Source organism: Pongo abelii, chromosome 10, assembly GCF_028885655.2.
Source record: "Pongo abelii isolate AG06213 chromosome 10, NHGRI_mPonAbe1-v2.0_pri, whole genome shotgun sequence".
In the NCBI taxonomy this organism is placed as follows: Eukaryota; Metazoa; Chordata; class Mammalia; order Primates; family Hominidae; genus Pongo; species Pongo abelii.
Genome location: NC_071995.2, coordinates 123197611 through 123224452, shown reverse-complemented (window position 1 = coordinate 123224452; position 26842 = coordinate 123197611). Strand labels below are relative to the sequence as shown.

The 26842-nt window shown below is 58.1% G+C and overlaps 1 protein-coding gene across 50 annotated transcripts in view; it reads left to right on the top strand.

Moving 5' to 3' along the window:
* The window catches only part of NCOR2 (nuclear receptor corepressor 2), a 247317-nt gene that overhangs the window by 211463 nt on the left and 9012 nt on the right, over window positions 1–26842 (top strand). For 16 of the 50 annotated variants that reach the window (XM_063712330.1, XM_063712327.1, XM_063712316.1 and 13 more), the window contains 19 exons: window positions 3308–3472; window positions 4539–4678; window positions 5170–5272; window positions 5497–5601; window positions 5883–5986; window positions 9354–9504; window positions 11833–11973; window positions 12240–12326; window positions 13289–13575; window positions 15180–15534; window positions 16931–17152; window positions 18084–18335; window positions 19406–19555; window positions 19716–19847; window positions 19937–20144; window positions 23289–23716; window positions 24839–24988; window positions 25191–25336; window positions 25854–26047. In XM_063712330.1, the coding sequence (XP_063568400.1) occupies window positions 3308–3472; window positions 4539–4678; window positions 5170–5272; window positions 5497–5601; window positions 5883–5986; window positions 9354–9504; window positions 11833–11973; window positions 12240–12326; window positions 13289–13575; window positions 15180–15534; window positions 16931–17152; window positions 18084–18335; window positions 19406–19555; window positions 19716–19847; window positions 19937–20144; window positions 23289–23716; window positions 24839–24988; window positions 25191–25336; window positions 25854–26047 (3520 nt within the window). Of the gene's footprint in view, window positions 1–3307; window positions 3473–4538; window positions 4679–5169; window positions 5273–5496; window positions 5602–5882; window positions 5987–9353; window positions 9505–11832; window positions 11974–12239; window positions 12327–13288; window positions 13576–15179; window positions 15535–16930; window positions 17153–18083; window positions 18336–19405; window positions 19556–19715; window positions 19848–19936; window positions 20154–23288; window positions 23831–24838; window positions 24989–25190; window positions 25337–25853; window positions 26048–26842 lie in introns of all 50 variants that reach the window. The other 34 variants (XM_063712304.1, XM_063712300.1, XM_063712303.1 and 31 more) reach the window with 5 other exon arrangements.

The window sequence follows — 26842 nt, the reverse complement described above, 5'->3', positions numbered from 1 at the left end:
AGGAAGTCACAGCGCAGCTCTTGGCAGGCGACAGAGGCTGCCTGAACTGCACAGGTGGCTGTGGAGGTGGAAGGAAGGGCGCGTCGGGAGTTTGTTTTGGAGGCAAAGCCAGTGGGGCGTTGAACCCGGTGTGGGGCTGACGCCAGGGATGTCTCGCTGGAACTGGGATGCCCCATGACAAGGGCTGGGCTGCCTGGGGCCAGGGTACAGTGTGCGGCCCAGGGTGTGGCTCTGGGAGACGTTGCAGGTTTGGGGCGCCAGCCTGGGAAGGAGCTATGTATCCATGTCAGGGGCCCCAGCAGCTTTGGCCAGCGTCAGATCTGATCAGGGCTGGAACTGCACGGCGCCAGCCAGGTCCTGCTGAGCCAGGTTGCAGGCCCCTGTCCTGGGAGAAGGGGAGCCACCGGCCAGCAGTTCCTGCGGCTGGCACTCAGCCCGTTGGTGTGGCCAGCGCCTATGCCGTTTCCTGGCCTCATTCTCCGTGGGGACGGTGCACCTGGCGTCAGGCCCTGCATGCCTTTCTTGCACAGTCTGGCTTGCAGCTCAGCTCCCGCAGGGACACACATGAACTTGACACCCAGAGCTACCTCTCTGGTCTCTCAGGAAGCCAGCCTATTCTGCCCCTGGCTCCCACACAGAGCGCCTCAGCCAAGCAGGTCCCTCGGGGCCCCCTGGGCCCAGCTGGAGGAACAGGTTGTCTCTCCAGGCTCTCGGCTGCCCGCCCAGCCTGGCCTAGCCCCAGTTTGCCTTCTAGCATCCAACAGCTCCCCTCCTCTCCCTCCCGACTCTCTGGAACTGGGCTGGAGGAAGCACCAGAGGCATACAGGGCTGGGTAGCCAGAGGGGCCAGGTCCAGGGCATTTGCAGGATCTCCAGATCTGAGGCAGGCCCTGTACAGGTGCCTCCACTGGGGACTGATTAAGAATGAGAATTCCTCTGCATCTGGGTCCCCCCCTGCCTCCTGTGGGCTGCCCACCTCGCCAGGGCACAAGTCCAGGGGAAACAGTCTTCAAGGAGAGAATTGGGGGTGATATGGTACACAGGCCTCCTTGCCCACCTGCTCTGCTCACAGCAGGCATCATTAATTGATCTTAGCACTCTTCTCCGCTGTCACACCCTGATGGGCCCTCAGAACCTCCCTTGTTCATCTGGAGGCGGCGTGATAGATGACACCTGCCTGCCATTCCTGTCCCAGAACCCAGAGGGCTCCGTCATTCCCAAGTTGTGTCTCTGCTCAACTTCTTGGCCGGTTATCTCCCCATAGGGTTGGTCCTCAGGGAGAGGTTCAGCGCTGAGGACAGATTTCAGCAAAGGGTGAGAGGCCAGCAGGAAGGTGCCATGAAGCCAGGCCTGAGCCCCTGGGCCCCGCTGAGTTTACAGGATCTCCCCAGGCCTGAAATCTAGGACCCATCATTGCTTCTCTGCCGCAGGCCATGTGGCATAGCAGTCCGGGTTAAGGCCATGGTCTGCAGCCCCAGTGCATGGGTTCGAAGCCGCTATCTGCCACTTGCTAGCTGGGGCCTTTGACCAGGTGGCTTAACCTCTCGGCTTCCATTTTCCCGTCTGTGAAATGGGGATAATCAGTCAGTTCCTTGTAGGGTGCTGTGAGAATAAATGAGTGAACATGCTTAGATTCATGTCAGCCGTGGAGGCCTGAGAGAGCGTTACCTCTCAATAATGCCCTTTCCACGCTCCGCCTGGTAAGTAGCTCTGCCTGAGCTTGGCTTCTCAGCCAGCCAGTGCACAACTGCTGCTTGCACTGGCTCAGTGGGTTTCTGATCCTGACTTGGCTAAGTATTTGCTGGTGAACTCAGATAAGCCCATTGGTGTGTCTGTACCTCAGTTTCTCTTCTGTAAAATGTGTCTGGCAGCAGTATCTGTCTGAGCTTAACAGGAGGCTCATGGAGGCCATGGGGTGCTGAGCACAGTGCCTGTGCTGAGTACCACTCAGCAAACTGCGGCTGACGCTGTGGTTGTTACCTGGAGGGTCTGGGCTTATAACCCCCACTGCCCGCCACAACACACACACACAGGCACACACACACATCCATGCACTCGCACACACATGCACATACATGCACGTGCGCACACATACACACACACACATCACAGGTTACCTCCTTCAACATTGTGTACAGGCACACATGCACATCCATGCACTCACACACACATGCACGTACACGCGCACGCACACACACACACATCACAGGTTATCTCCTTCAACATTGTGTACAGGCACACACGCACATCCACGCACTCACACACACATGCACATACACATGCACGTGCACGCACACACACACACACGCACACACATACACATCAGAGGTTACCTCCTTCAACATTGTGTAGAGCACAAGCCAGCAAGCTTTTCCTGCAAAGAGCCAGAGAGTAAACATTTTAAGCTTTGTGGGCCAGACAATCTCTGTTGCAAGGACTCAGCTCTGCCATAGACAATAAATAAATGAACAGATGTGACCACGCTCCAGTAAAAGCGTATTTACAAAGTCAGACGGTGGGGCCAGGCGTGGTGGCTCACGCTTGTAATTCCAGCACTCTGGAGGCCAAGATGGGAGGATCTCTTGAGCCCAGTAGTTCAAGACCAGCCTGGGCACACATAACAAGACCTCATCTCTATAAAAACAAAATATAAATTAGCCAAGCGTGGTGTGGTGACACGTGTTTGTAGTCCCGGCTACTTGGGAGGCTGAAGTGGGAAGATCCCATGAACCCAAGAGTTCAAGACCAGCCTGGGGCAACATAGCAAGACCCCATCTCTACAAAAGTAAAACAAATTAGCCAGGCATGGTGCGGTGGTGGGCCCCTGTATTCCCAGCTACTTGAGAGGCTGAGGTGGGAGAATCACTTGAGCCCAGAGGTGAAGGCTGCTGTGAGCCGGGACAGCACCAGTGCACCCCAGCCTGAGTGACAGAGGGAGACCCTGTCTCAAAAAAATTAGGGGGCAGACAGACCCTCTGAGATACCGTTTGCCACCTCCTCGCTTAGAGGCCTGTCCAGGGACCTTGGCTTGCTGGGCTTGGTTGAGTGCTTGTGGGGTTGCAAAGCCAGAGGGTCCCGTTCTTGTCCTCAGGGGCAGCTGAGAGCCCCCAGCTCAGACCTCGAGACCCCCTCCCCTGCTGAGCAGAATACCATGGGGTTACAGAGCAGCGCCCAGGCAGGCAGACTTGGGGGGCTTCCCAGAGGAGCCCAGGCTGTCACGGGCCACCACTACTGTGGGTGCAGGAAGGCCATTTGAGTAGGGTCAGCCAGGGCTCCCGAGGTCTGACTGCCCCACCTCCTGCCCTCAGCAGAGAAGCCTGTGTTCTTCCCAGCCTTCGCAGCCGAGGCCCAGAAGCTGCCTGGGGACCCCCCTTGCTGGACTTCCGGCCTGCCCTTCCCCGTGCCCCCCCGTGAGGTGATCAAGTCCTCCCCACATGCCCCGGACCCCTCAGCCTTCTCCTACGCTCCACCTGGTAAGTATCTCCACCCGAGCTTGGGCTTCTTCAGCCAGTGCACAATCGCTGTTTGCACTGTTTGCAGTGGCTCAGAGCTGCACCTTAAGAGCATCTTGAAGCCTTATGGGACCCGGCTGGAGGGACAGCCTGGTCAGTGGAGGGAAAGGGGGAGATCTTTTAAGAAAGCTGCCCCAGGATTGAGATTGAAGCCACTGGCAAGAGGGACCCACAGCAGGTGCTTGAGCTGGCGAGGGGCAGTCTTAGAGTGGGAGCTATGCTTTCCATTGACGGCTTAGAGCTAGAGAATGGGCAGATGGTAGAAGAGCCTGGGGAGGGAGCAGAGGCGCTATCTTGGTTCACAGACTCTGTGAGGTTGCATTTCGGCCCTGTTCTAGGTCCTGCAGTCCTGCTGGGCCTCGCCAGCTGTAAAGCAGCACAGCCGGGGGCTGGTACAGACTGCTGTTGGTAAACGCTGGTCCCGAGGGATGCGTGGGCCAAGGGAGCCAAAAGAACAGGGAAAGTCATGCCAGGCAGACGGAACAGCAAGTGCAAAAGCCCAGAGGCAGGAGAGAGGAGGCAAAGCTAGAGAAACTGAATCTGGCTACCATTGCCGAAACTCGGTGCCCAGTGAGCTGGGGAGACCCAGGGGCCAGGTCAGGCGAGCCTGAAGGCCAAGTCGGGGGCTAAGACTTTCTCCTGAGGACAGTGGGAGCCATCGAGGGCACACAGCACGGGGAGGGTGTGCACCAGTAGACTTTTCCAAAAAGGTCCTTTTGGTTCCTATAAAGGGAAGGGGCTACTGGGGGCTACAGTGGAAATAGGGAGACAGTTAGGGGATCCAGGTGAGAGTTGAGGGCACTTGGATCAGGGCCTGGGCAGTGGGAGGCTTCCCCAGGATAGTGGTGTCTACACCTAGGACTCGGGTCACTAATGAGGACAGAGCTGGGCAGGGCAATAGAGGGGCGCGTGTGGATGGGCACTTCCTGGCCAGGACAGGGAAGAGGTGGAGTGCAGCCTGGGGCGTGTGTCCAGCAGGGAAGTGACGGCTCCTGGGCCCCCCAATGGACAGACGTGTGCTCCACAGGTCACCCGCTGCCCCTGGGCCTCCATGACACTGCCCGGCCCGTCCTGCCACGCCCGCCCACCATCTCCAACCCACCTCCCCTCATCTCCTCTGCCAAGCACCCCAGCGTCCTCGAGAGGCAAATAGGTGCCATCTCCCAGGTGAGTGGTAGCCCTTCCTTTCTTGGGGGCTTGGTCTTCTTATCTGTAAAGTGGGGGCAGTGGGACCAATGAAGTCTGGGTGGGGGCCAGGCTCTCGGGGGCCTGAGTCATCTCCACTCAGGCATCTGGGGTCTGAGCTGGCTGGGTCCTGCCCCAGGCACTCAGGGCCTCGTCCCTGGGGAGTCACTCTGTATTGCAGTCAAGGGCACGGCTCAGGAACCAGGCTGTGTGGCCTCAGGCAAGTTACTTAACCTCTGTTTCCCCCGCTGCGAAATGGAAGGGCAAATGCAAGGGGCTCAGAGGGCATGGCCCCTTCACAGGGGAGGGGGCCGAGGCTTGGGAGCAGCAGTGACTTGTCTGCCGTCACACAGCTGGACAGCAGCCCTGGCCTCTGACCCACATGTGGGCTTTGTGAACAGGAGCGTCAGGCACTCTGGACTGTGGGGGAGGGACCAGGATGCCCCCGTGACCCCACAACTCTGCCCCTGCAGGGAATGTCGGTCCAGCTCCACGTCCCGTACTCAGAGCATGCCAAGGCTCCGGTGGGCCCTGTCACCATGGGGCTGCCCCTGCCCATGGACCCCAAAAAGCTGGGTAAGGCTCCTGGCCCATCCATCTGGGTGGCTCAGGGGGAGGAAGGGGTATCTTGGCCCACGGTACTCCAGGTAGCAGCTGGGAGGTCCCCCCCTCAGCAGCCCTGGCTGGAACATGGTGGGGAAGGGTGGCGCTTCCCAGCCCCTGGCTCAGGTTGGGTGGGAACAAGCCTCCTGGGAACCTGCCCTGGCAGCACGTGACTCGCTCGTCTTACTGGTCCTCAGCACCCTTCAGCGGAGTGAAGCAGGAGCAGCTGTCCCCACGGGGCCAGGCTGGGCCACCGGAGAGCCTGGGGGTGCCCACGGCCCAGGAGGCGTCCGTGCTGAGAGGTGAGGGCCCTTCTGCCCTGGGCCCCCAGCGTCTGCCCCTGTTCCTCAGGTTCCCAAGGGGCCCTTTATTCAAAACCTTCTGGGAAGCGTCATCTCCCAGAGGGTCCGGGGGCCCCTCTTCACAGCCGTCTCCCTCACCATTTAGGGGTAGGGGGACTCCCTCTGTGTTGAAACAACTAGCACAACTTGTGGGTCGCTCAGTCAGGGTGGCTGTCAGGACTGGGGCCTGGGGAAGGAAGGGCCACACACACCCCCTCAGCCCCACATCTTGTGTCTTCCAGGGACAGCTCTGGGCTCAGTTCCGGGCGGAAGCATCACCAAAGGCATTCCCAGCACACGGGTGCCCTCGGACGGCGCCATCACATACCGCGGCTCCATCACCCACGTAGGTGTCCTGGGGTGCGGCATAAAGGACGGGTTGGGACCAGCACGGGGCCAGCCCATCTTATAACCCCTCGTTGTCACCAAACCATTAGCCTCAGCCAATGGGGTGATGACTGGGGGGCAGCAATTCACTCCATGAACTTGCATCTAGTCTGCATGGAGTCAGGCACTGGGATTGCCAAGCACAGCTCAAAACTCTGCCTTCAGGGAGCTGCCATGTAGTGGAAGGGAACAGACCAGGGTAAATAAGTAGGCTGGTGAAAACCGAGCAGGCAGGCAGAATGTGAGCGTACCGCGGCTGAGAATGCCTGGCCAGGGACGTTGCTTAGACGAGTGAGGAAGGTGACATGTCAGCTGTGGCCAGAAGAAATTGAGGATGCAAGCCATGCGGGAATCTCAGGGAACAGCATTCTAGGCTCAGGGAACAGCATGTGCAAAGACAGAGCGTGAGAGGGTTCCCGAATCGTGCCAGGACTGGTGCCCCAGCCTTGCAACTGGTGAGCTATGGACCCAGGGTTTTGTGCCACGTGTGTCTGGCTCTAGAACACAGTGACAGAGCGTGGGTCCACACACGTGCACACGTGCATGCATGTTCTAACAGTGGAGCTTCGGGCAACAGGATGGTCCACAGGGAGGTGTTTTTCACTCAGGTAGCGTCAAATCCCGCCACAGAGGAGCCATTTACACTTTGCCCTTCTCGGAAATCTGTAGGTTTTAAAAATCTGAGCTTTCAAAGGCAGCTGTGCTGAGTGGGAAGGGCAAGTGCTTTGGACAAAAGTCAGGCTGAGGGCCCTCGGGTGCCAGCTCCACCACCTACTCAGACAGGCAGCGGCCTGCCCTGACTCCGTTTCCCCTTTGCTAACAGTATTCCTGGGAGAGTCATTCTCCTGAAGTCGTAGGGACCTTTGAAGTTCCCAGGCATCCATCCACCTGCTCTGGGTTCCTGAGTGGCCATGACCCGCGCCCTTCCTCGAACCTCCCAGTTACACACATCTCTTTGATTGCTTTTGGCAGAGAGCCAGCTGCCAAAACATGTGAGATAGGCAAGGGTCAAACTTCCGTGCAGTCTCACTACCAGATAGTGAGGAAGTCAGCGTGTGGCCCGCACACACGCAGCCATTTATTAACCGAGTAGGTGCCACAGGCAGGGACCATGTGGTTCTCAGCTGGCGAGGGAGGCTCAAGGAAGTCCCAGCTCCTTGATCCTCCAGGGACTTCCTGCCCATCTTGGGAGCAGAGTTCACTGGGGCCAAGAGCAAGAGGCTACAGGCTCATCTCCTGGAAGCAGACGTTATGCAAACAGAAGCTTCCCTGTTAATGGGAGTTTGTCCGGTGTATTCTCCCAAGAGCAGGGGCCATCGCCTGGATTTCTGTTCTCTGTCCATGTCCCTGAAGATGGCACCTCTGAAATACTATAGCTCAAAAACATCGAGCTGGGCACGGTGGCTCTTGCCTGTCATCCCAGCATTTTGGGAGGCCAAGGTGGGAGGATAGCTTGAGCCCAGGAGTTGGAGACCAGCCTGGATAAAAAGAGGCCTGTCTTTACAGAAAATTTAAAAATCGGCTGGGCATGGTGGCACATACCTATAGTCTCAGCTACTCGGGACTGGGAGGCAGAAAGATCACTTGAGCCCAGGAGTTTGAGGCTGCAGTGAGCTATGACGGTGCTCTACACTCCAGCCTGGGCAATACAGCAAGACCCTTTCTCAAAAAAAAAAAAAATCAGATGCCTCAGTTTCACCATGGAGAGCCCCCCCTTTTTAAATCATTTATTGTGGTATTCAGTAAGCCACTGATTTCTGCAGTATAAACCCAGTTCTGACATGGACCATCTGATGTTAGGGCTAGATACAGAAAGGGGTGCGCTTGTATTAGCTGCCTCTTGGGGGGCTTCTCCCACCAGGATGCTACAGGAATCCTGTGCTTTCCTGATGGGAGAGGTGGCTGCCCCGAGCTGTCACCTGACTTAGCACCTCTTGTGCCACACTGTTAGTGTACAGGTGTCTTAAAGCACAGCAGGGAGATGCTGCTCAGTATTTGCTTTGAGAAGTTCAGGGGGAGCTCATCGGAATTCATGGCATCTTGCTGTTGCCCTCCACAAAAACCAGGATCTGCGATGAACACCCCGGGGTACCAGGTGCTGCCCTCTGCCAGGGGATGTCCCCAGCCGAGCAAGTCCAGCCAGAGACTCAGAGCTCACTGGTCAAGGTCTCGGGACATAGTAGGACCCCTACCATTGAATCTGCTCCTGGAATCCTAGAAAGAGAAGAGGGATATTGAGATTCGGGGACCCCTTGTCTGTGCCAGATGCCTTTGAGAATCGTCAATGCAGAGCGTCTCCATTTTGTGGATGTGCAAACTGAGGCTCAGAAAGGAGGTCCCACGGCAACTTGGTAGTAAAGGTGCTGTTTGACACCCAACGTTCTGACGCCAAAGTCATATTCTAACTCTGACGCTTGTGTTCTTGAAAGTCACCCAAGGCAGGATGCTGCCCCACGTGGCCATCTCCTCTCTGCTTGAACACGTCCTCCAATGGGGAGCTCATTCCCTATATGGCAATGGTTCTCAATTGGGGAAAATTTTGCCTCCAACTCTCTAGGGACATTTTCGATTGTCCTAACTTGGTGGGGGACACACTGGGGAGGCGTGTACCACTGGCATCTAGTGCTTTGAAGCCAGGGATGCTGTCAAACAGCCCGCAGTGCACAGGACAGCCCCGCAGCAAAGAAGGGTCCAGCTCCAGCTGTCAGGAGGCCCAAGGTGGAAAACCTGGGTTAGAACTAAAATTTCTGGTGTCCTGCCATGACGTGAGTCCTTGTCCTGGTTTTAGGAAACCAAAGTGCATGACGTGGTCACGGGCACAGCACAGGAGCAGAAACCCCAGCGTCCCCGCCAGTTACCGTTTTCGGTAACTGAACGTCAAGGCTCTGAGAAGTAAACCCCATGCAGTGGTGGGGACACAGACTCCAGGACCAGAATGCCTGGGTTCAAGTCCCCGCCTGCCCCTCATTAGCCAGGTGACCCCGGGTAAAGTCACTGTGCCTCCCTGTGCCTCGGTTTCCCCATCTGAAACAGGCATAATCAATAGGATTGTCTTAGGGTTGTTTTGAGGGTTAAATGAGCAAATCCATGGAGAGCACCCAGAACAGTGTCCGCTCATGGGAAGCACTTGACAAGGGATCTTCATTCTTCAGGTTCCTCATGGGGTTTTGTTCCATGCAAGCTCTTACCCATTTGAGACAGTGTGTATGTGGACACGCGTGTACCTCAGTGGGCACATGGGCTTGTAAGCACGTCTTTGCCTGCATTTGAGTTGAGAGGGGTCCTGGGCTGCAGCCTCCTGGGCGCTCACCCCTCTGCACCTGCAGGGCACGCCAGCTGACGTCCTGTACAAGGGCACCATCACCAGGATCATCGGCGAGGACAGCCCGAGTCGCTTGGACCGCGGCCGGGAGGACAGCCTGCCCAAGGGCCACGTCATCTACGAAGGCAAGAAGGGCCACGTCTTGTCCTATGAGGGTGAGTTGCAGGAGGAGAGGAGGCCCAGGACCAGGGGAGGAGTGTGCTTGGCCCACTGAGGTAGCTTCACAGGGAGGCAGGGCTGGGTTGGCATCAGAAAGCACAATCTGATAGGTAGTGACTTCCCCATCCCTGCAGGTATGCAAGCCAGCAGCAGGGAAGCATTGGCCTTAGCTGCCTCCCACCTCCGCCCAGTTCTTTACAATTTAGGAAACAAACTCGTGGCCAACCTTTTTAGAAGCATAGGCGGGAAACTGAGGCCCGGAACAGAAGCCCGAGCTCACGCCGCCAGGCCTCCAGCACTGTACTGACAAACCACGCACTCTCTCATTGACCATGAAAGAGGCCATGGCCAGAGTGCCCCTCGCCCCACTGTGTCCCAGGCTCTTGCTGCGGAGCCCCCATCCTCTCCCTTTCTAGGCTCTGGGTTCCAGAACCAGGAGACCCTGCCAGGAAGGAGTTAAGGGAGTCGAGTGCTGAGAAAGAGAATTTCCTGGCAGCCCAGGGCACCCAGGGGTGTGCAGATGAAAGCTGCTAATGGGCGCCTCTCTCAGCACTGCAGCTGCAAGGCCCGGAATTGCCTCTCCTCCATCCGCCTCCGCCTGTGCCCGCGGCCCCCTCCCCAGGCCTGGGAGGTGGAGGTGGCACCGTGTGGCTTAGGAACATAATGCACTCCCTGCTGCCACAGAGAGAGCCTTGGAGACAGGCCTGCAGCTGTGTCTTGGGTGCCAGCTCATGCCCTGGTGCCCCTGGACTGAGTGCCCTGGGGGTGGCGGGAAGCCTGGGAAGGGCTGGTGGCGGGGTTAGTCAAGGGCTTGTCTTGAGAGGTCACTGGGTAGAGTCCCACCTTGGGACCCCAGACCAGTGCCTGAGCTTTTATAGGCCTTGAGTGTATCGTCTTCATTGTGGGTTTCAGTCGGGGCCTTTAAACTCTCGTCTGCTCCCTGGGCCAGGTAGGCAGTGTGGGCAGCAGCAGGTGTGACGCAGTAGGGAGTGGGGAGGACTGTGGTGCCTGCCCATGCCGTCCACTCCCCCGCAGCCACCGGTCAGCCAGGTTTCTCATCTCCGTTTTTATCTGAAATCTCCCAATGTTTAAACATCGGCGATTAATTTGGAACGTTTTCTGGACAACAACCCAGTACCCTCCTGTTGGCAACCCCTGGAGTAGCTCACGGGCCGCAGGCCACACGAAGCAATGGTTGAAAAGTCCGAGAGCCTGTCAGTTGGTCATTCCCTCTGAGGGGTGGGGCGGAGGCTCCCGGGGCTCATTTCTGATAGCTTTGGACTCAGCTGCCCTGGAAGGAGAACCCTGGCTAGATGGGCAAAGCCCAGCCTTTACCTTCGGGGGCCACCTCCGTCTGTTCAACCCTCTGCCTGTCTGGGGAGCAGTGAGCTGGGCCCATCTAGGCTCCTTTGGCCTGGCGAGGCCACCCCTGCCACCCCTCACCACTGCCTGCAACACACCCCTCACCACTCACTCACCACTCACCTTGCCACCCCTCACCACTGCCTGCAACACACACCTCTCCATGCACACGCAGACTTGTGGTCAGACACTCACATGCACATCGACACAGGTTTCTGGGTGTGACGTGTACACATACAAAGCTGTGTACTGCCTGGCACCCTGGTACATGTGTGTACAGGGACCCACTTAGTTCTCAGCAGCCAGGCTCACGTGTATGTGCCCACATCCACTCCTGCACACACAAGACCCGTGCCAGTGCACACGCGTGCTCCTGCCTGCCCACACGTCCACACACTGCTGATGTGTCAATGCACACACATGCTCCTGCCTGCCCACACATCCACTCTGCTGATGTGTCAGTGCACACGTGCTCCTGCCTGCCCGCACATCCATACACTGCTGAAGTGTCGGTGCACACGTGTGCTCCTGCCTGCACGCACGTCCACACTGCTGATGCGTCTTTGCTCACATGCATGTGTGCACATGTTCACGCCCCATGTCAGCACCCGTGTGTGCGGACACAGACTCACATGCTCATGTGGTCACAGGCACACCCTTGCTTGCAGACAGAGCACCCTGGAGGGCTAGGGTATGGGGTGCAGGCAGCGTGCCCTGCTTCTCCCACCGTGCAACCCCCTGGAAAAGCTCCTAGGTCCTGCTGGCAGGCCCCCGGGGGCTGAAGGCTATGGGCTCCCTCTGGAGGCCTCGGCTGTGAGGCCTTGTGACAAGGCCAGCATAGAAATGCACTGCTGGCTCCTGCCTACCGGCTCTGCCTTCCTGCCTGCCCACCGTGGTCCTGGGCCCGTGCACGCGGTCACCCCGTGCCCAGCTCCTCACCGAGTGCTTTGTGTGGTTTCCAGGTGGCATGTCTGTGACCCAGTGCTCCAAGGAGGATGGCAGAAGCAGCTCAGGACCCCCCCATGAGACGGCCGCCCCCAAGCGCACCTACGACATGATGGAGGGCCGCGTGGGCAGAGCCATCTCCTCAGCCAGCATCGAAGGTGATAGCAGGGAGGAGACTTCATCTCTCGGTGCCCCCTGGTGGGTGGTGGGGGGATGGCTGACCCCGTTTTACAGATGGGGAAACTGAGGCTGGGCTTTCTGAGGCTCCATCTGGAGGTAGCACAGGGACCTTCACGTGCTGGGTCCTACTCCACCATCATCGCGGGGACGTCCACTGGCGGCTGTAGACACTGACCCCTGTCACTGCCCAGTGCCGGCTCAGGGACCCATGGAATCATCGATGACCTTACCCTCTCCCACCCAGGTCTTATGGGCCGTGCCATCCCGCCGGAGCGACACAGCCCCCACCACCTCAAAGAGCAGCACCATATCCGCGGGTCCATCACACAAGGTACCGCCCTGTCCCCTGCTCCCTGGGTGCCCCCAGCGGGTGTACAGTCAAGCAGGGCGCGGGAGGGGAGAGACACAGCCAGAGCGTGGTGGGAACTCAGGACAGGTATGCAGAAAGGCCTGCAGCACACATGTACATGATCAGTACGTGAGCTGCAGAGCAAGGGTGTCTCTTACTTATTTGAAAACAAAAACGAAAAGCAAAATACCACCGATCACCCCTCTGCTTTTAGATGTCACATAGCAACTGCCTTGTGCTTGGCACTAACCCAGGTGCCACCTGCATATCGTTTTACAGAACATCCTGGTGAGGCACATGCGATTGGGAGAGGCTTGGAGAGCTCCGAGAACTCTTTCAGGTTCTCGTGGCTGGTCCGTGGCACAGCCAGCTACTGTGAACTTGGCAGCTTTGTGGGTTTTATTTTTTTATTTTTATTTTGTTGTTGTTGTTTGAGACAGGGTCTCACTCTGTTGCCCAGGCTGGAGTGCAGTGGCACGATCTCAGCTCACTGCAGCCGCCACCTTTCAGGCTTAAACAATCCTCCCACTTCAGCCTCCTGAGTAGCTGGGACCACAGATGCACACCACCACATCTAGCTAATTTTTGTATTTTTGAAGAGATGGGGTTTCACCGTGTTGCCCAGGCTGGTCTCGAACTCCTGAGCTCAAGCTATCTGCCTGCCGCAGCCCCCCAAAGTGTTGGGATTACAGGCGTGAGCACCCAGCCTGTGGTTTTAGCTTCGTGGTTTCATAGTGTTCACGTCTTGCTGAGGTGGTTCAGTTAATATTCTCGTTTTATGTATGAAGAAGCTGAGGCCCAGAGAGGTCAGATTCCCTTGTCAAGGTCACACAGCAAGTGGGGATTTGAACTCACGCAGACTAGCTCCAGAACCCACTAGTGTGGAGGCTCTTGGTGGGTCTGGGCGGGGCAGGGCGTGAGGGTCAGTGCTGTCGACCCGGCAGGGATCCCTCGGTCCTACGTGGAGGCACAGGAGGACTACCTGCGTCGGGAGGCCAAGCTCCTAAAGCGGGAGGGCACGCCTCCGCCCCCGCCGCCCCCGCGGGACCTGACCGAGGCCTACAAGACGCAGGCCCTGGGCCCCCTGAAGCTGAAGCCGGCCCATGAGGGCCTGGTGGCCACGGTGAAGGAGGCGGGCCGCTCCATCCATGAGATCCCGCGCGAGGAGCTGCGGCACACGCCTGAGCTGCCCCTGGCACCGCGGCCACTCAAGGAGGGCTCCATCACGCAGGTACGGCCCAGGGCCAGGCACACGGGCCCAGTTCTAGGAGGGGTGGCGGTGGCTGTGGGGCACTGCCCTGGGCCTCTCCACATGGGGAAACTGAGGCTGAGAGCCCTCGTGTACCTTACAGTCACCCAGCTGCTCGTCACCGGGCCTCGGCTGTACGTGTTCCAGGGCTGTGCAAGGGTCACCAGCCTCCTGACCTCATTCTACTGAACTCACGTTGTTCCCATTCTTCAGGGAGGGAAACTGAGGCCCAGAGAGGCCAGGCAGGCTTCCAAGGAAGGCCACAGGACTAAACATAGTGACAAGTAACTGCCTCCATTGAATCTTTGTGAGGGGCCAGGCGCGGCCTGAGGATGTTGCATGCGTTCATTGTTTCACCCCCTAGCAATGCTCTGAGGTCGTTTTCTTAATGACCTTATTTTATTGCTGAGTAAATTGAGGTTCAGAGAGGTTCAGCGACTCACCCAGAGTCATGCAGCAAATGCAGTTGTGAAACCCAAATCCAGATGTTCCTACAGCTGCAGCATCCACTGCACCCACCAGCAGGTTGCACCACAAGAGGCCCTAGTCCCCCAATGCGGCCCCAGCTCAATAGGGGAAGTTCCGTGCCGACGGTACGAGGAGCTGCTCGGTGGAAAGCCCCTGAAGGCCACCGTCCTTCCACATGGGCAGAGGTGGCCTCCTGTGAAGGGGAAGGAGAGTGGGAGCCACCCCGGGGCTGTGGGGCTGTGAGGCGGAAGGACTTGGGGGGTGTCCCGGGAGGGGTCCCAGCTTGCAGGAAGGTTTTGAATCCAGGGAGAAGGCAGAAGCAGTAAGATCCCTGATTGCCAGGGGAAGGGTTTGGCTCTCAGCCCCTAGGCAGTTATGGAGTCCTTGGAAGCATCCACTGCATGACCAAGACAGGGGCCAGATTCTAGAATATTCTTTTGAAAAACAAGGGCAGTTCCCCTTCTTATGAAAGTAATGAAGACATCCCTAAATAGAGTTTTGTTGCTTGCAAAGCCCTAAAGTCCCACTGTATCAGTGTCTCCCAAGCCTGCTGAAAAGGGGCAGGGGACCTGGTGGCCTGGCTACGAAGGTCCCAGTCTGGACTGTGACCCCCCATTTCCTCACCATCCTTTCTGTCTGGAGGGCAAACACCTCAGCCCTGACCTCAGTGTCCCCGGGGCTGAAAGCCTCAGGGCGGGTAGCATTGAGTCTGGTGCTGACTTTCTCTGCTTGGCATTGGGTGGGCCGTGGAGCATCCCAGGCTGAACAGAGGAAGGTTTTTTACCCACATGAGGGTGTTGGGCTTCTTTCCCGCAAACTCCAGGGACCATCAGAGGGCCCACCACTTGCAGCAGGGAGAGTTGACTGCTGAACTTTTTACCCATTTCTGCAGTCCCCCCCAGGGAGCTTGGGGACCAGGGTCAGGCCCGGGGTGGGCAGGGCAGTAAGTAACAAGAGTGCCCATCTCAGGGTTAGCAAAGCCTTCTGTCTCCCTGCCTCTGGAGGCATCAGGTGTCACTTCCATCTTATAGATAACAAACTGAGGCTCAGAAGGGGGATGCAGCTGGTCTGGGCTATGGCTGTGGCCAGGGCTGGAGCTCACACCCCCTCTGCCCCAGGGCACCCCGCTCAAGTACGACACCGGCGCGTCCACCACTGGCTCCAAAAAGCACGACGTACGCTCCCTCATCGGCAGCCCCGGCCGGACGTTCCCACCCGTGCACCCGCTGGACGTGATGGCCGACGCCCGGGCACTGGAACGCGCCTGCTACGAAGAAAGCCTGAAGAGCCGGCCGGGGACTGCCAGCAGCTCGGGGGGCTCCATTGCGCGCGGCGCCCCGGTCATCGTGCCTGAGCTGGGCAAGCCGCGGCAGAGCCCCCTGACCTATGAGGACCATGGGGCACCCTTCGCCGGCCACCTCCCGCGAGGTTCGCCTGTGACCACGCGGGAGCCCACGCCACGCCTGCAGGAGGGTGAGTGGGGTGTGCATGGGCATGAGTGGGGTGGGCACCTGTCTGGAGAAGCTGTGCCTCCCCATCCACCGTTAGCTTAGTTTGCACCCGGGACATCCTCGCCACCCGCTTTCCACCACATCCAAACCACCTGCAGGCCTGTGGGCTCTGCCTCCAATTCCAAACCCTGTCCAACTCCTTGCCACCTCCCAGACCACCATGGTGTCTCACCTAGCTTCCCCCACACCCTGCCTCTTCCTGCTGTAATCCACTCTGCAAACAGCTACCAGGATACTTTTTAAAAATGCAAATCAAATTATTCCACTTCCCTGCTTTCATCCTTCTAGCAACTTCACACATTTTGCTATGGCCTTGAGGCGCCTGCATGTTGGGGCCCTGCCTGCCTCTTGTTCAACCAGATTCCTTCTTCCTCCCCAGCCCCAGCCCCTGGGCCCCCTTTCTCTTTGTTCCCTGGCCATGCTCAGCTCGGTCAATTCAGTCTTTGCTGGGAGTCTTTGCATGGCTCCTCCTCTCTGCCTGCCATGTCCCCGCCTTCCAGATCTTTACTTAGTGGGTTTCTTTCCATCCCTCAGGTCTTTGTTTAAATATTACATCCTTGGGGAGGCTTCTTCTAACCAGACCCCCTCTCCCCAGTTCATATCACATGCTGTGACATTTTAAAATTGTCTTCCGGCCGGGCGTGGTGGCTCACGCCTGTAATCCCAGCACTTTGGGAGGCCAAGGCAGGCAGATCACCTGAGGTCAGGAGTTCAAGACCAGCCTGGTCAACATGGTGAAACCCTGTCTCTACTAAAAATACAAAAAAATAGCCGGGTGTGGTGGTGCGCGCCTGTATTCCCAGCTACTTGGGAGGCTGAGGCAGGAGAATCACTTGAGCCTGGGAGGCAGAGGTTACAGTGAGCAGAGATCGTGCCATTGCACTCCAGCCTGGGCAACAAGAGTGAAACTCTTATCTCAAAAAAAAAAAAATGAAAGAAAATTTTCTTCTGAGCGTGTGTCACTCTGTAATTCTCATTTGTTTGCTAGTTTATCACCTGTCTCTCACATTGAATGTCAGCTTGTGAGGGCTGTGATTTCTGTCTGTTTTGTTCACTGGGGTGACCCCAGTTCTCACAACAATGCTTGCCACGTAGTAGAGGCTGCATCAATTTTTTTTTATTGACTGAGTGAGTGAATGGATGAAAGAATGAATTTTTTAAAAACTATAACACAAAAGCAAATGAGTCAGTAAAAAGTGAACTAAGGCAATGAAGAAATGAAGGAGTGAATGAAGAGGCCTGGTCCTTGGGATCCCGAGGTCCCTATCCTCAAACAACTCCCCATAAATGCCAGCCCCAGAGGCCCTGCGTGGGGGGTCAGTGCAGAGGCCCGATGCATCCACCTTGCCCGTCCACAGGCAGCCTTTCATCCAGCAAGGCATCCCAGGACCGAAAGCTGACATCGACGCCTCGTGAGATCGCCAAGTCCCCGCACAGCACCGTGCCCGAGCACCACCCACACCCCATCTCGCCCTATGAGCACCTGCTTCGGGGCGTGAGTGGTGTGGACCTGTATCGCAGCCACATCCCCCTGGCCTTCGACCCCACCTCCATACCCCGCGGCATCCCTTTGGACGCAGGTGATTGCCCTGGGGCTCCCAGAACCCTGCCAGTGGTGCTGAACAGGGCCAGGGACCTCATCAGTGTTCACTCAGGGATTCCTTAGGCCTCAACTGTTAGGTTCCCCTGGATGGGGAAACTGAGGCCTCGGGATTGGAAGACCCAACAGTGTAATCATGACCAGCTTAGGTTGGAGCAGAATTTCTCTTAGTAGTTTGCAGGACATGTGGGGTTAAACATTTCAGTGGTTTTCTTTTCCTGCAGGACTTATCAGTGCCTTTAGTAATGCAAAGGTACAGAATGAGGACTTGAGTGTATGCATTTTTCAAATAGACATGATCTGAAAGTCTTTTTTAAAAGTTGCTGGGCGCAGTGGCTCATGCCTGTAATCCCAGCACTTTGGGAGGCTGAGGGGGGCGGATCATGAGGTCAGGAGATCGAGACCATCCTGGCTAACACGGTGAAACCCCGTCTCTACTAAAAATACAAAAAATAGCCGGGCATGGTGGCAGGCGCCTGTAGTCCCAGCTACTCGGGAGGCTGAGGCAGGAGAATGGCGTGAACCCGGGAGGTGGAGCTTGCAGTGAGCTGAGATCGCGCCACTGCACTCCAGCCTGGGCAACAGAGCGAGACTCCATCTCAAAAAATAAAAATAAAAAAAATATAAAAATAAAAAGTTGCATCCCTTTGGTGTGTTAATCTGCATTGGGATGTCCTATGTTTGGGACAACTTTGATGCAAAAAGCATCGTTCGTAGAAGTCACCCTCTTGTGTCCTGGCGTGATATTTTCCTGCTGTCCGATGCTCAGTTCTGGTTTGTGCTTTGGGCAGTCACACATGTAGGTGGGAGAAGCTGTCCGGGTGCAGAAGTAGGGGGCATCCAGACAGGTGGAGCGACACCATCAGGCCTAGGTATGGTTGGCCTCACATGAGCTCCCCTCTGTCCCGCAGCCACTGCCTACTACCTGCCCCGGCACCTGGCCCCCAACCCCACCTACCCGCACCTGTACCCACCCTACCTCATCCGCGGCTACCCCGACACGGCGGCGCTGGAGAACCGGCAGACCATCATCAATGACTACATCACCTCGCAGCAGATGCACCACAACGCGGCCACCGCCATGGCCCAGCGAGCTGACATGCTGAGGGGCCTCTCGCCCCGCGAGTCCTCGCTGGCACTCAACTACGCTGCCGGTCCCCGAGGTGAGTGGGCGGGCAGACCACCTCCACTGGGTTTGGCCTTATTCCCAAAGGACATGGGCTTGCCCCTGTGGCCCCGCGGAGGCAGCTAGACCCGGTCACCTCGTGGGTCACCTTGTGTGAACACACCTGAGTGGGTGGCCTGGGGTTGTGCGTGCTGTGGGTGCTGGTTAGCATCTGGTAGGTGAGTGCACAGCATGCGGCTCCTGGCTGCATCCTCAGTGGGTGTGCGTGCATCTGTGTATACTCTTAGGATACAGGGACCTCAGGAGTTTAAAGAAAGATCAAAATGTGGCTGGGCACAGTGGCTCATACCTGTAATCCCAGCACTTGGGGAGGCCGAGGCAGGTGGATAACGAGGTCGGAAGTTCCAGACCAGTCTGACCAACATGGTGAAACCCGTCTCTCCTAAAGATACAAAAATTAGCCAGGCATGGTGATGCGCACCTGTAGTCCCAGCTACTCACTAGGCTGAGGCAAGAGAATCACTTGAACCCGGGAGGCGGAGGTTACAGTGAGCGGAGATTGTACCATTGCACTCCAGCCTGGGCAACAGGGCAAGACTGTGTCTCGAAAAAAAAAGATGAAAATGTGAGGCTGTTTGGAGTTTGTTCCTTTGCCTCGTAAACAGCCCACAGCTGCTTTGCATGCACACGTTCCAGGGCCATCCTCAGAAACGCTTCTGGAATAACCAAGTTCTAGCTGGGGCTCAGCTGGAAAAGCCGAAGTCACACTAAGTATTTTGAACAGTGAGGGTTGAATACAGGGAATGGATTGTGTAGGCGTCAGAGGCTGAAGGGGCACAGAGGGCCTGAGATGGGAACCAGTGAGGGCAGCTGCAGGCGATGCCATGGCTCGGGCTTGGGAGCAGAAGAGGAGGTGGTACCAAGAGAACCTGAGCATTCAGAGAAGGGTTCCATGGCCGGTGCTGGGAGCCGAGGAGGGAGTGCCTGCCACCAGCTCTGCTGGCTCCAGGAGTGTGTGCCATGCTCTCCAGGAGGGTGACCTGGCCGGTGGGCAGCCTGGCCTCTCTCCTCCCTGTGGCTACAGCCCTGGCCCAACACCTCCCACAGGCATCATCGACCTGTCCCAAGTGCCACACCTGCCCGTGCTCGTCCCCCCGACACCAGGCACCCAAGCCACCGCCATGGACCGCCTTGCCTACCTCCCCACCGCACCCCAGCCCTTCAGCAGCCGCCACAGCAGCTCCCCACTCTCCCCAGGTAGCGCCACCACCCCGTCCGGGGTGGGGACCCTGGCATCCATGGGAGGCGGCTGGGGGATGGGCGGGCAGAAGCCCTGCTCTCTCTTTCCCACCCCAGAAGACAAAGCCAGGCTCTCCTTGGGCCCTGGGGCTGAGTCTCTGGCCTTTGGGTTTCCTAGGAGGTCCAACACACTTGACAAAACCAACCACCACGTCCTCGTCCGAGCGGGATCGAGACCGGGACCGGGAGCGGGAAAAGTCCATCCTCACGTCCACCACGACGGTGGAGCATGCGCCCATCTGGAGACCTGGTAGGGCATCAGAGCCCCCGCCCCCGACTCCGGGACTCCTTGTGGGCCGCAAGAGACCTCCCCCTGCTGATGCCACTGCCTGTCACCAGGTACAGAGCAGAGCAGCAGCAGCAGCGGCAGCAGCGGCGGGGGTGGGGGCAGCAGCAGCCGCCCCGCCTCCCACTCCCATACCCACCAGCACTCGCCCATCTCCCCTCGGACCCAGGATGCCCTCCAGCAGAGACCCAGTGTGCTTCACAACACAGGCATGAAGGGCATCATCACCGCTGTGGAGCCCAGCACGCCCACGGTCCTGAGGTGGGCCAGGTTGGCATGCGGGAGGGGGCGGGCGGGTGGATGGGTGGTCAGTAGGAGGATGAGCAGATGAGAGGATGCCTGGTGGGAGGTATATGGGAGGTGGGTGAGTGGGCAGATGTGTGGGGTAGAAGAGTAGACTGTGTGTGAGTAGTAGATGGATGGGTGGGTGGTCGGGTTAGGCGGGTAGGTGGGTCAGTGGGAAGTTAGGGTAGCTGCGTGGGTGGATGGATGGATGGGGGGGTGGTCGGGTTAGGTGGGTAGGTGGGTCAGTGGAAGGATAGGTGGCTGGGTTAGCTGGTTGGATGGCTGGATGGTCAGGTTAGGTAGGTAGGTGGGTGGGTGGAAGGATAGATGGCCGGGTTAGCCAGATAGATGGATGGATGGGTGGGTGGTTGGGTTAGGTGGGCAGGTGGGTCAGTGGGAGGATATATGGTTAGGTTAGCTGGGTGGGTAGATGGATGGATGGGTGGGTGATAGGGTTAGGTAGGTAGGTGGGTGGGAGAGAGGATAGATAACTGGGTTAGCCGGGTGGATGGATGGATGGGTAGGTGGTCACGTTAGGTAGGTAAGTAGATGGGCAAAAGGATAGATGGCCAAGTCAGCTGGATGGGTGGGTGGGTGGTAGGTAGATAGGTGGGTGGCTAAGAGGATAAATGACTGAGTTAGCCAGATGGATGGATGGATAGATGGATGGATGGATGGATGGGCAGATGGTTGGGTTAGGTAGGTAAGTGGGTGGGTGAGAGGATAGATGACCGGCTTAGCTGGGTGGGTGGGTGGGTGGGTGGTATGTAGGTAGGTAAATCGGGTTAGGTAGGTAGGTGGGTGGGTAAGAGGATAGATGGCTGGGTTAACTGGATGGATGGATGGATGGGTGGGTGGTTGGGTTAGGTAGGTAGGTAGGTAGGTGGGAGGAAGGATAGATGGCCAGGTTAGCCATGTGGATGGATGGATGGGTGGGTGGCTGAGTTAGGTAGGTAGGTGGGTGGATGAGAGTATAGACACTGGCTTAGCTGGGTGGGTGGATGGGTGGGTGGTAGGGTTAGGGAGCTGGGTGTGTGGGTGAGAGGATAGACAGCTGGCTTAGCTGGGTGGATGGGTGGATGGATGGATGGGTAGTTGGTTGGGTTGGGAGGTAGGTGGGTGGGTGAGAGTATAGTTGGCTGGCTTAGCTGGGTGGATGGATGGATGGGTGGGTGGTTGGGTTAGGGAGGTAGGTGGGTGGGTGAGAGTATAGTTGGCTGGCTTAGCTGGGTGGATGGATGGATGGGTGGGTGGTTGGGTTAGGGAGGTAGGTGGGTGGGTGAGAGCATATAGTTGGCTGGCTTAGCTGGGCGGATGGATGGATGGGTGGGTGGTTGGGTTAGGGAGGTAGGTGGGTGGGTGAGAGTATAGTTGGCTGGCTTAGCTGGGTGGGTGGATGGATGGGTGGGTGGTAGGGTTAGGTGGATGATAGAATGGATGGTTGGATGAGTAATTGTGGGGATGAGTGGATGGAGGCTCAGGTGGATGGACGATGGGTTGGGCGGTGGGATGAGTAGATGGGGAGGTTGTTTGGTTTGAGAATAGAATCTGTGGAGAGGGAGAGACTGAATGGGGACTGTGAGGAAAGGCTTTCCTGGTCCCCCATATTTAGCAAGGCCAGCAAGGAAAAGAGGTGTCCCTCTTGCCTGGACAAAGTCCCGAGTTTCTCTGAGATGGGAGAGGCTCCTGCGTGCCCTCTGGTGACACACACTCCAGAGACTGTGGGCAGAGCTGCTTCACCAGCGGGGTGGGGTCACACCTCAACACCCTTCCCTGCCCGGGACCTTTTTTTTTTTTTTTGAGATGGAGTTGTACTCTGTTGCCCAGGCTGGAGTGTAGTGGTACAATCTCTGCTCACTGCAACCTCCGTCTCCCAGGTTCAAGTGATTCTCCTGCCTCAGCCTCCCAAGTAGCTGCAATTACAGGCACGTGCAACCACACCCAGCTAATTTTTGTATTTTTAGTAGAAATGCAGTTTCACCGTGTTGGCCAGGCTGGTCTCAAACTCCTGACCTCAAGGGATCTGCCTGCCTCAGCCTCCCAAAGTGCCAGGATTACAGGCATGCGCCACCAGCCTCTAGGACCTATTTAGAGGCAACTTACTCCTCCAAAATGAATTTTCATTCAAAAAAGTACCCATGCTCCACTTCCCGCTTGGGTGCCTGAAGTCATACCCTCCCCTAACCATTATTTCAATGATGAAAAATGGCATCGTTTCCCAAAAGCAGTGGTGACTTTGTCACCCCTGACTCAGAGACCCAGCAGGTGCATGAAGCACTAATCCCTGGCTGTGGGGAGCAGGGTTCCGCACACAGGCTCTGTGGGATATGCCTGCGGCAGCCGATTCAAAAATATAATGGAGAAAACGAGCTCCTGCCCACTGCCCGCTCATGAATGAGGCTCTGGGAGGTAGAGTTAGCGAGAGATGGGGTGCCCCCATGGAAACGCAGGGCTCCAGGAAGGCCACGTGGGTGGAGCAGCCAGCTCCCGTCCCAGCCCCAGCCCTGTGCAGGGGCAGCTGTGCCCCAGCTTCTCACTCACAGAGCTGGCAACAGCGGCTTTCTCTGTTCTCAGCGCCCACCCTGGCCACCCCCGGCATCCTTCCCCTTGCTCTCCCGTTCCTCATGTGGCTTTTTTACCTCCTCGGGTATCCTGAGCAGGCCCAGCTCCCCCATGTGCCCCTCCCTGGAGACCTCCTAGCCCTGCCTCAGCTTCCTTGTCATTCTCTCCTGGCACCTCATTGTCTACCTCCACACAGTTACCAGGCTCTGTAGAGCTTGGGATGTCTGTTAATGTGATCGTAGGCTGTCTTCTGAATTAGATGGTAAGATGCTTGCATCCGTTTTATGACTGCTGTATTCACAGTGTCTGGAACAGTGCCTGGCACCTAGTAGCTGCTTAATCAGAAGTTTTGGAATGACGCAAGGAATGAATGAACGAATGAGTGGGATAGGTCAAACCGTGCCACACACAGTCCGGCAGGTTACAGTCAGGAGGGCAGTTTCACTCTGGGAGCAGCAGGGAATGTGGACTTATTCCAGGGCAACGGGGACTCATCGAGGGTGGTGGAGGAAGGGGGCAGCTCCCATGACTGCCTGACCACCTTCTCTCCTCCCCCAGGTCCACCTCCACCTCCTCACCCGTTCGCCCGGCTGCCACATTCCCACCCGCCACCCACTGCCCACTGGGCGGCACCCTCGATGGGGTCTACCCTACCCTCATGGAGCCTGTCTTGCTGCCCAAGGAGGCCCCCCGGGTCGCCCGGCCAGAGCGGCCCCGAGCAGACACCGGCCATGCCTTCCTTGCCAAGCCCCCAGCCCGCTCCGGGCTGGAGCCCGCCTCCTCCCCGAGCAAGGGCTCAGAGCCCCGGCCCCTAGTGCCCCCCGTCTCTGGCCACGCCACCATCGCCCGCACCCCTGCGAAGAACCTCGCACCTCACCACGCCAGCCCGGACCCGCCGGCGCCACCTGCCTCGGCCTCGGACCCGCACCGGGAAAAGACTCAAAGTAAACCCTTTTCCATCCAGGAACTGGAACTCCGTTCTCTGGGTAAGACCACCCTGACAGCGGCCACCTTCATAGACGCGATTATCATGCGTCAAATTGCTCACGATAAAGGGGCGCGAGAAGGAGGTGCGCTGGCCAACGGCTCCCCTCGCGATGGTAAGACTTCCGGCCCGCACCCACCCCATCTCGTGGTCCAAAGATATTTTCAGATCTCTGCTTTTTACTTTGGCCCCCGTTTTTTTTGTTGTTGGTTTTGGTATTTTGTTTTGAAGCCCATCCGTCCTCGCCGGTTTGCACGCGCTGACGACCACTCCGGCCGCACCTGCCCCTCTGGTTTGGGGGCGCTCATCATTTGCACATCATTTTACCATGGTTTTTTTTTTTTTTTTTTGGATTTTTGCTTTTTTTTCTTTAATGAATGGATCTGTGATTCTGACTTCGACTGCGCCCCATCTCCCACTTTGCGCCTGTGTCCAGGGAGTAGGGATGGGGCTGCGGGAGGGCTTGGGCCTACGCCCCAACCTGCCGGCTGCCTGGATGCAGTTGGACTAGGGGGAAGTGGAGGCAGGCGGTGCAGGGAGAAGCTGAGGCGGGGCGGGGACCTGCGCTGTCGAGGAGGAGCTGGGTCTGACTCTTGCGTCCTGCCCTGTCCCCAGCCATGTACCCCAGAAAAAGGGGAGCCCTCTGCATCTGGACCCCTGCCTTGGCCCTAGTTCATGGCTCCTCTCAGTTGGACTTGGATGCCCGAGGCTATAGCCCAGGCGGGGTCCCGGGGACCCAGGGTCACTCCCAGCCACACCCCACTTCTCACTCTGCCCCACACACTCCTTCCCCAGAGACCCATGCTGACCCCAACTCACGCTGGCTTCGCCCAGCCTCCACCGCCTGAACCCATCTCTGTCCCTTCTTGCCTCATCTCTCTCTGTGTCTCCCTCTCTGTCTGTCTCTGTCCCGGGCTCTGCATCTCTCTCCACCTCTCCGTTGGCCTCCCTCTCTCTCCCCAACACCCCTCTCTGCCTTACTCTCTTTGGGAGCCCAAACCCTACCCCCAGCTTGGGTTCCCCTTGACCCCCCCGGGGTCCCAGCCAGCTGGGAGGGCAGCCCTGCCCCTCGGACCCCGAAACCCTGGGCCCGGTGCCTGACTCTGCACCCCGCCTGCCCTAGGTTACCACGGCAGCAGCTACAGCCCCGAAGGGGTGGAGCCTGTCAGCCCTGTGAGCTCGCCCAGCCTGACCCACGACAAGGGGCTCCCCAAGCACCTGGAAGAGCTTGACAAGAGCCACCTGGAGGGGGAGCTGCGGCCCAAGCAGCCAGGTACACCCCACCCAGCACCCAGGCCCCCGAAGTCCTACATGATGAGGACCCTCAAGGCCCCATCATGCAGATGGGAAAACAGAGGTGCCTAGAGGCCAAGGAATCGGCTGGATCATGAGGCTCAAAGGCACAGGGCTGGGATTTGGGCCCAGCAGCCCTGGGGCCAGCAGACAGCCCCTGACCAGCTCTGCTCTGCCTGCAGGCCCCGTGAAGCTTGGCGGGGAGGCCGCCCACCTCCCACACCTGCGGCCGCTGCCTGAGAGCCAGCCCTCGTCCAGCCCGCTGCTCCAGACCGCCCCGGGGGTCAAAGGTCACCAGCGGGTGGTCACCCTGGCCCAGCACATCAGTGTAACTATGCGTTCTCTGCTGCTCCTTGTCACCTTTGCACGTGGGGGCACCAGGCCTGGAGAGGGGATGGGGAACCCCACAGCCCTTCTGTCCTGGCGGGGTGGCTGGGGGATCCAGGGCATGGGGCGGGGGGGATCCAGGGCGTGGGTGAGGGTGAGATCCTAAAGCCCCGAGCACCCGCACCATCACCGCCCCCTAATCCATGGGAGGAGCCTGTGATGTGAGCCGATGTCATCGTCACGGGCGATGAGGCCTTACTGGTGGCCCAGGTTTCTCAGTGTCATGGGCCGGTCACATCAGCCATCTGCCAACTACCAGCTTGGGACCGCTGACCACAGCCCCACTCCCGTGCACACTGGGACACGGAGGCCCAGAGGGTGGCGGGCTGGTCCACAGTCACCCAGGAAGCTGGCCCCAGCCAGGATTCTGCCCCAAACTCCGTCTAGCCCCTCCCCACCCCCAGAAGGTTCTGGCAGGAGGCTGCTGCCTGACCCTGGGCCCCCCCACTTGCCTGCAGGAGGTCATCACACAGGACTACACCCGGCACCACCCACAGCAGCTCAGCGCACCCCTGCCTGCCCCGCTCTACTCCTTCCCTGGGGCCAGCTGCCCCGTCCTGGACCTCCGCCGTCCACCCAGTGACCTCTATCTCCCGCCCCCGGACCATGGTGCCCCGGCCCGTGGGTCCCCCCACAGCGAAGGGGGCAAGAGGTGAGCGAGGGATGGGGGTGCCTCTTGCTGGTCAGCCGGTGGGAGGCCTTCGTCAGCTGCCTGCCTCAGAGCTGGGTCTGAGCTCAGCTGCATACGAGGCCCGCCTGGTGCCATTGCACAGGCAAGAAATGGAGGCTCTGGGAGACGGGGAAGTCCAGAGCGGATACATAACGAATAATAGCTGATAAAAGTACATGCTGTGCTCAGTGGGTTCCAGGCACTCACGTGTACCCTTTACACACAGCCACCCAGGAGACATAGGCAGCATTCTCCCCCTTTCACAGATGAAGAAACTAAGGCCTGGAGAAGTGAATTCACTTGCCCACAAGGGACACAGTCAGTAGGTGACAGAGGGGGATTCGATCCAGGGCTGTATGATTAGAGAGCAGCCTTTCCACACATGCACACACGCACACACGCACACATGCACACCCGCACACACATGCACACGTGCACACCCCTGTAGATGCACGCACATGCACGTGCTCACGCACACTCCCACTTCCACCCTTGTGAACCGTGGGGCCTCTGGGGGTCAAAAGAGGAAGAGAGGGGAGGGCCCTGAGCTCCAGGGTGAAGGAGGCGTTTTGGTGGGGGCGGGGGGTAATGTGTGTGCGGGGACGGACATGGAAAGACAGCAGGACATCTCTGGGGGACAGTGGTGTAGCTGGCACTGGGGTACAACCAGAATTCAGAGCAGGGGTCAGTAGCCTTGTGTTTGTACAATTCATGAGCAGGGGTCTAGCCCGGGCCCTGTGTTTGTATAATTCATGAACTAAAAAGATGATTTTACAT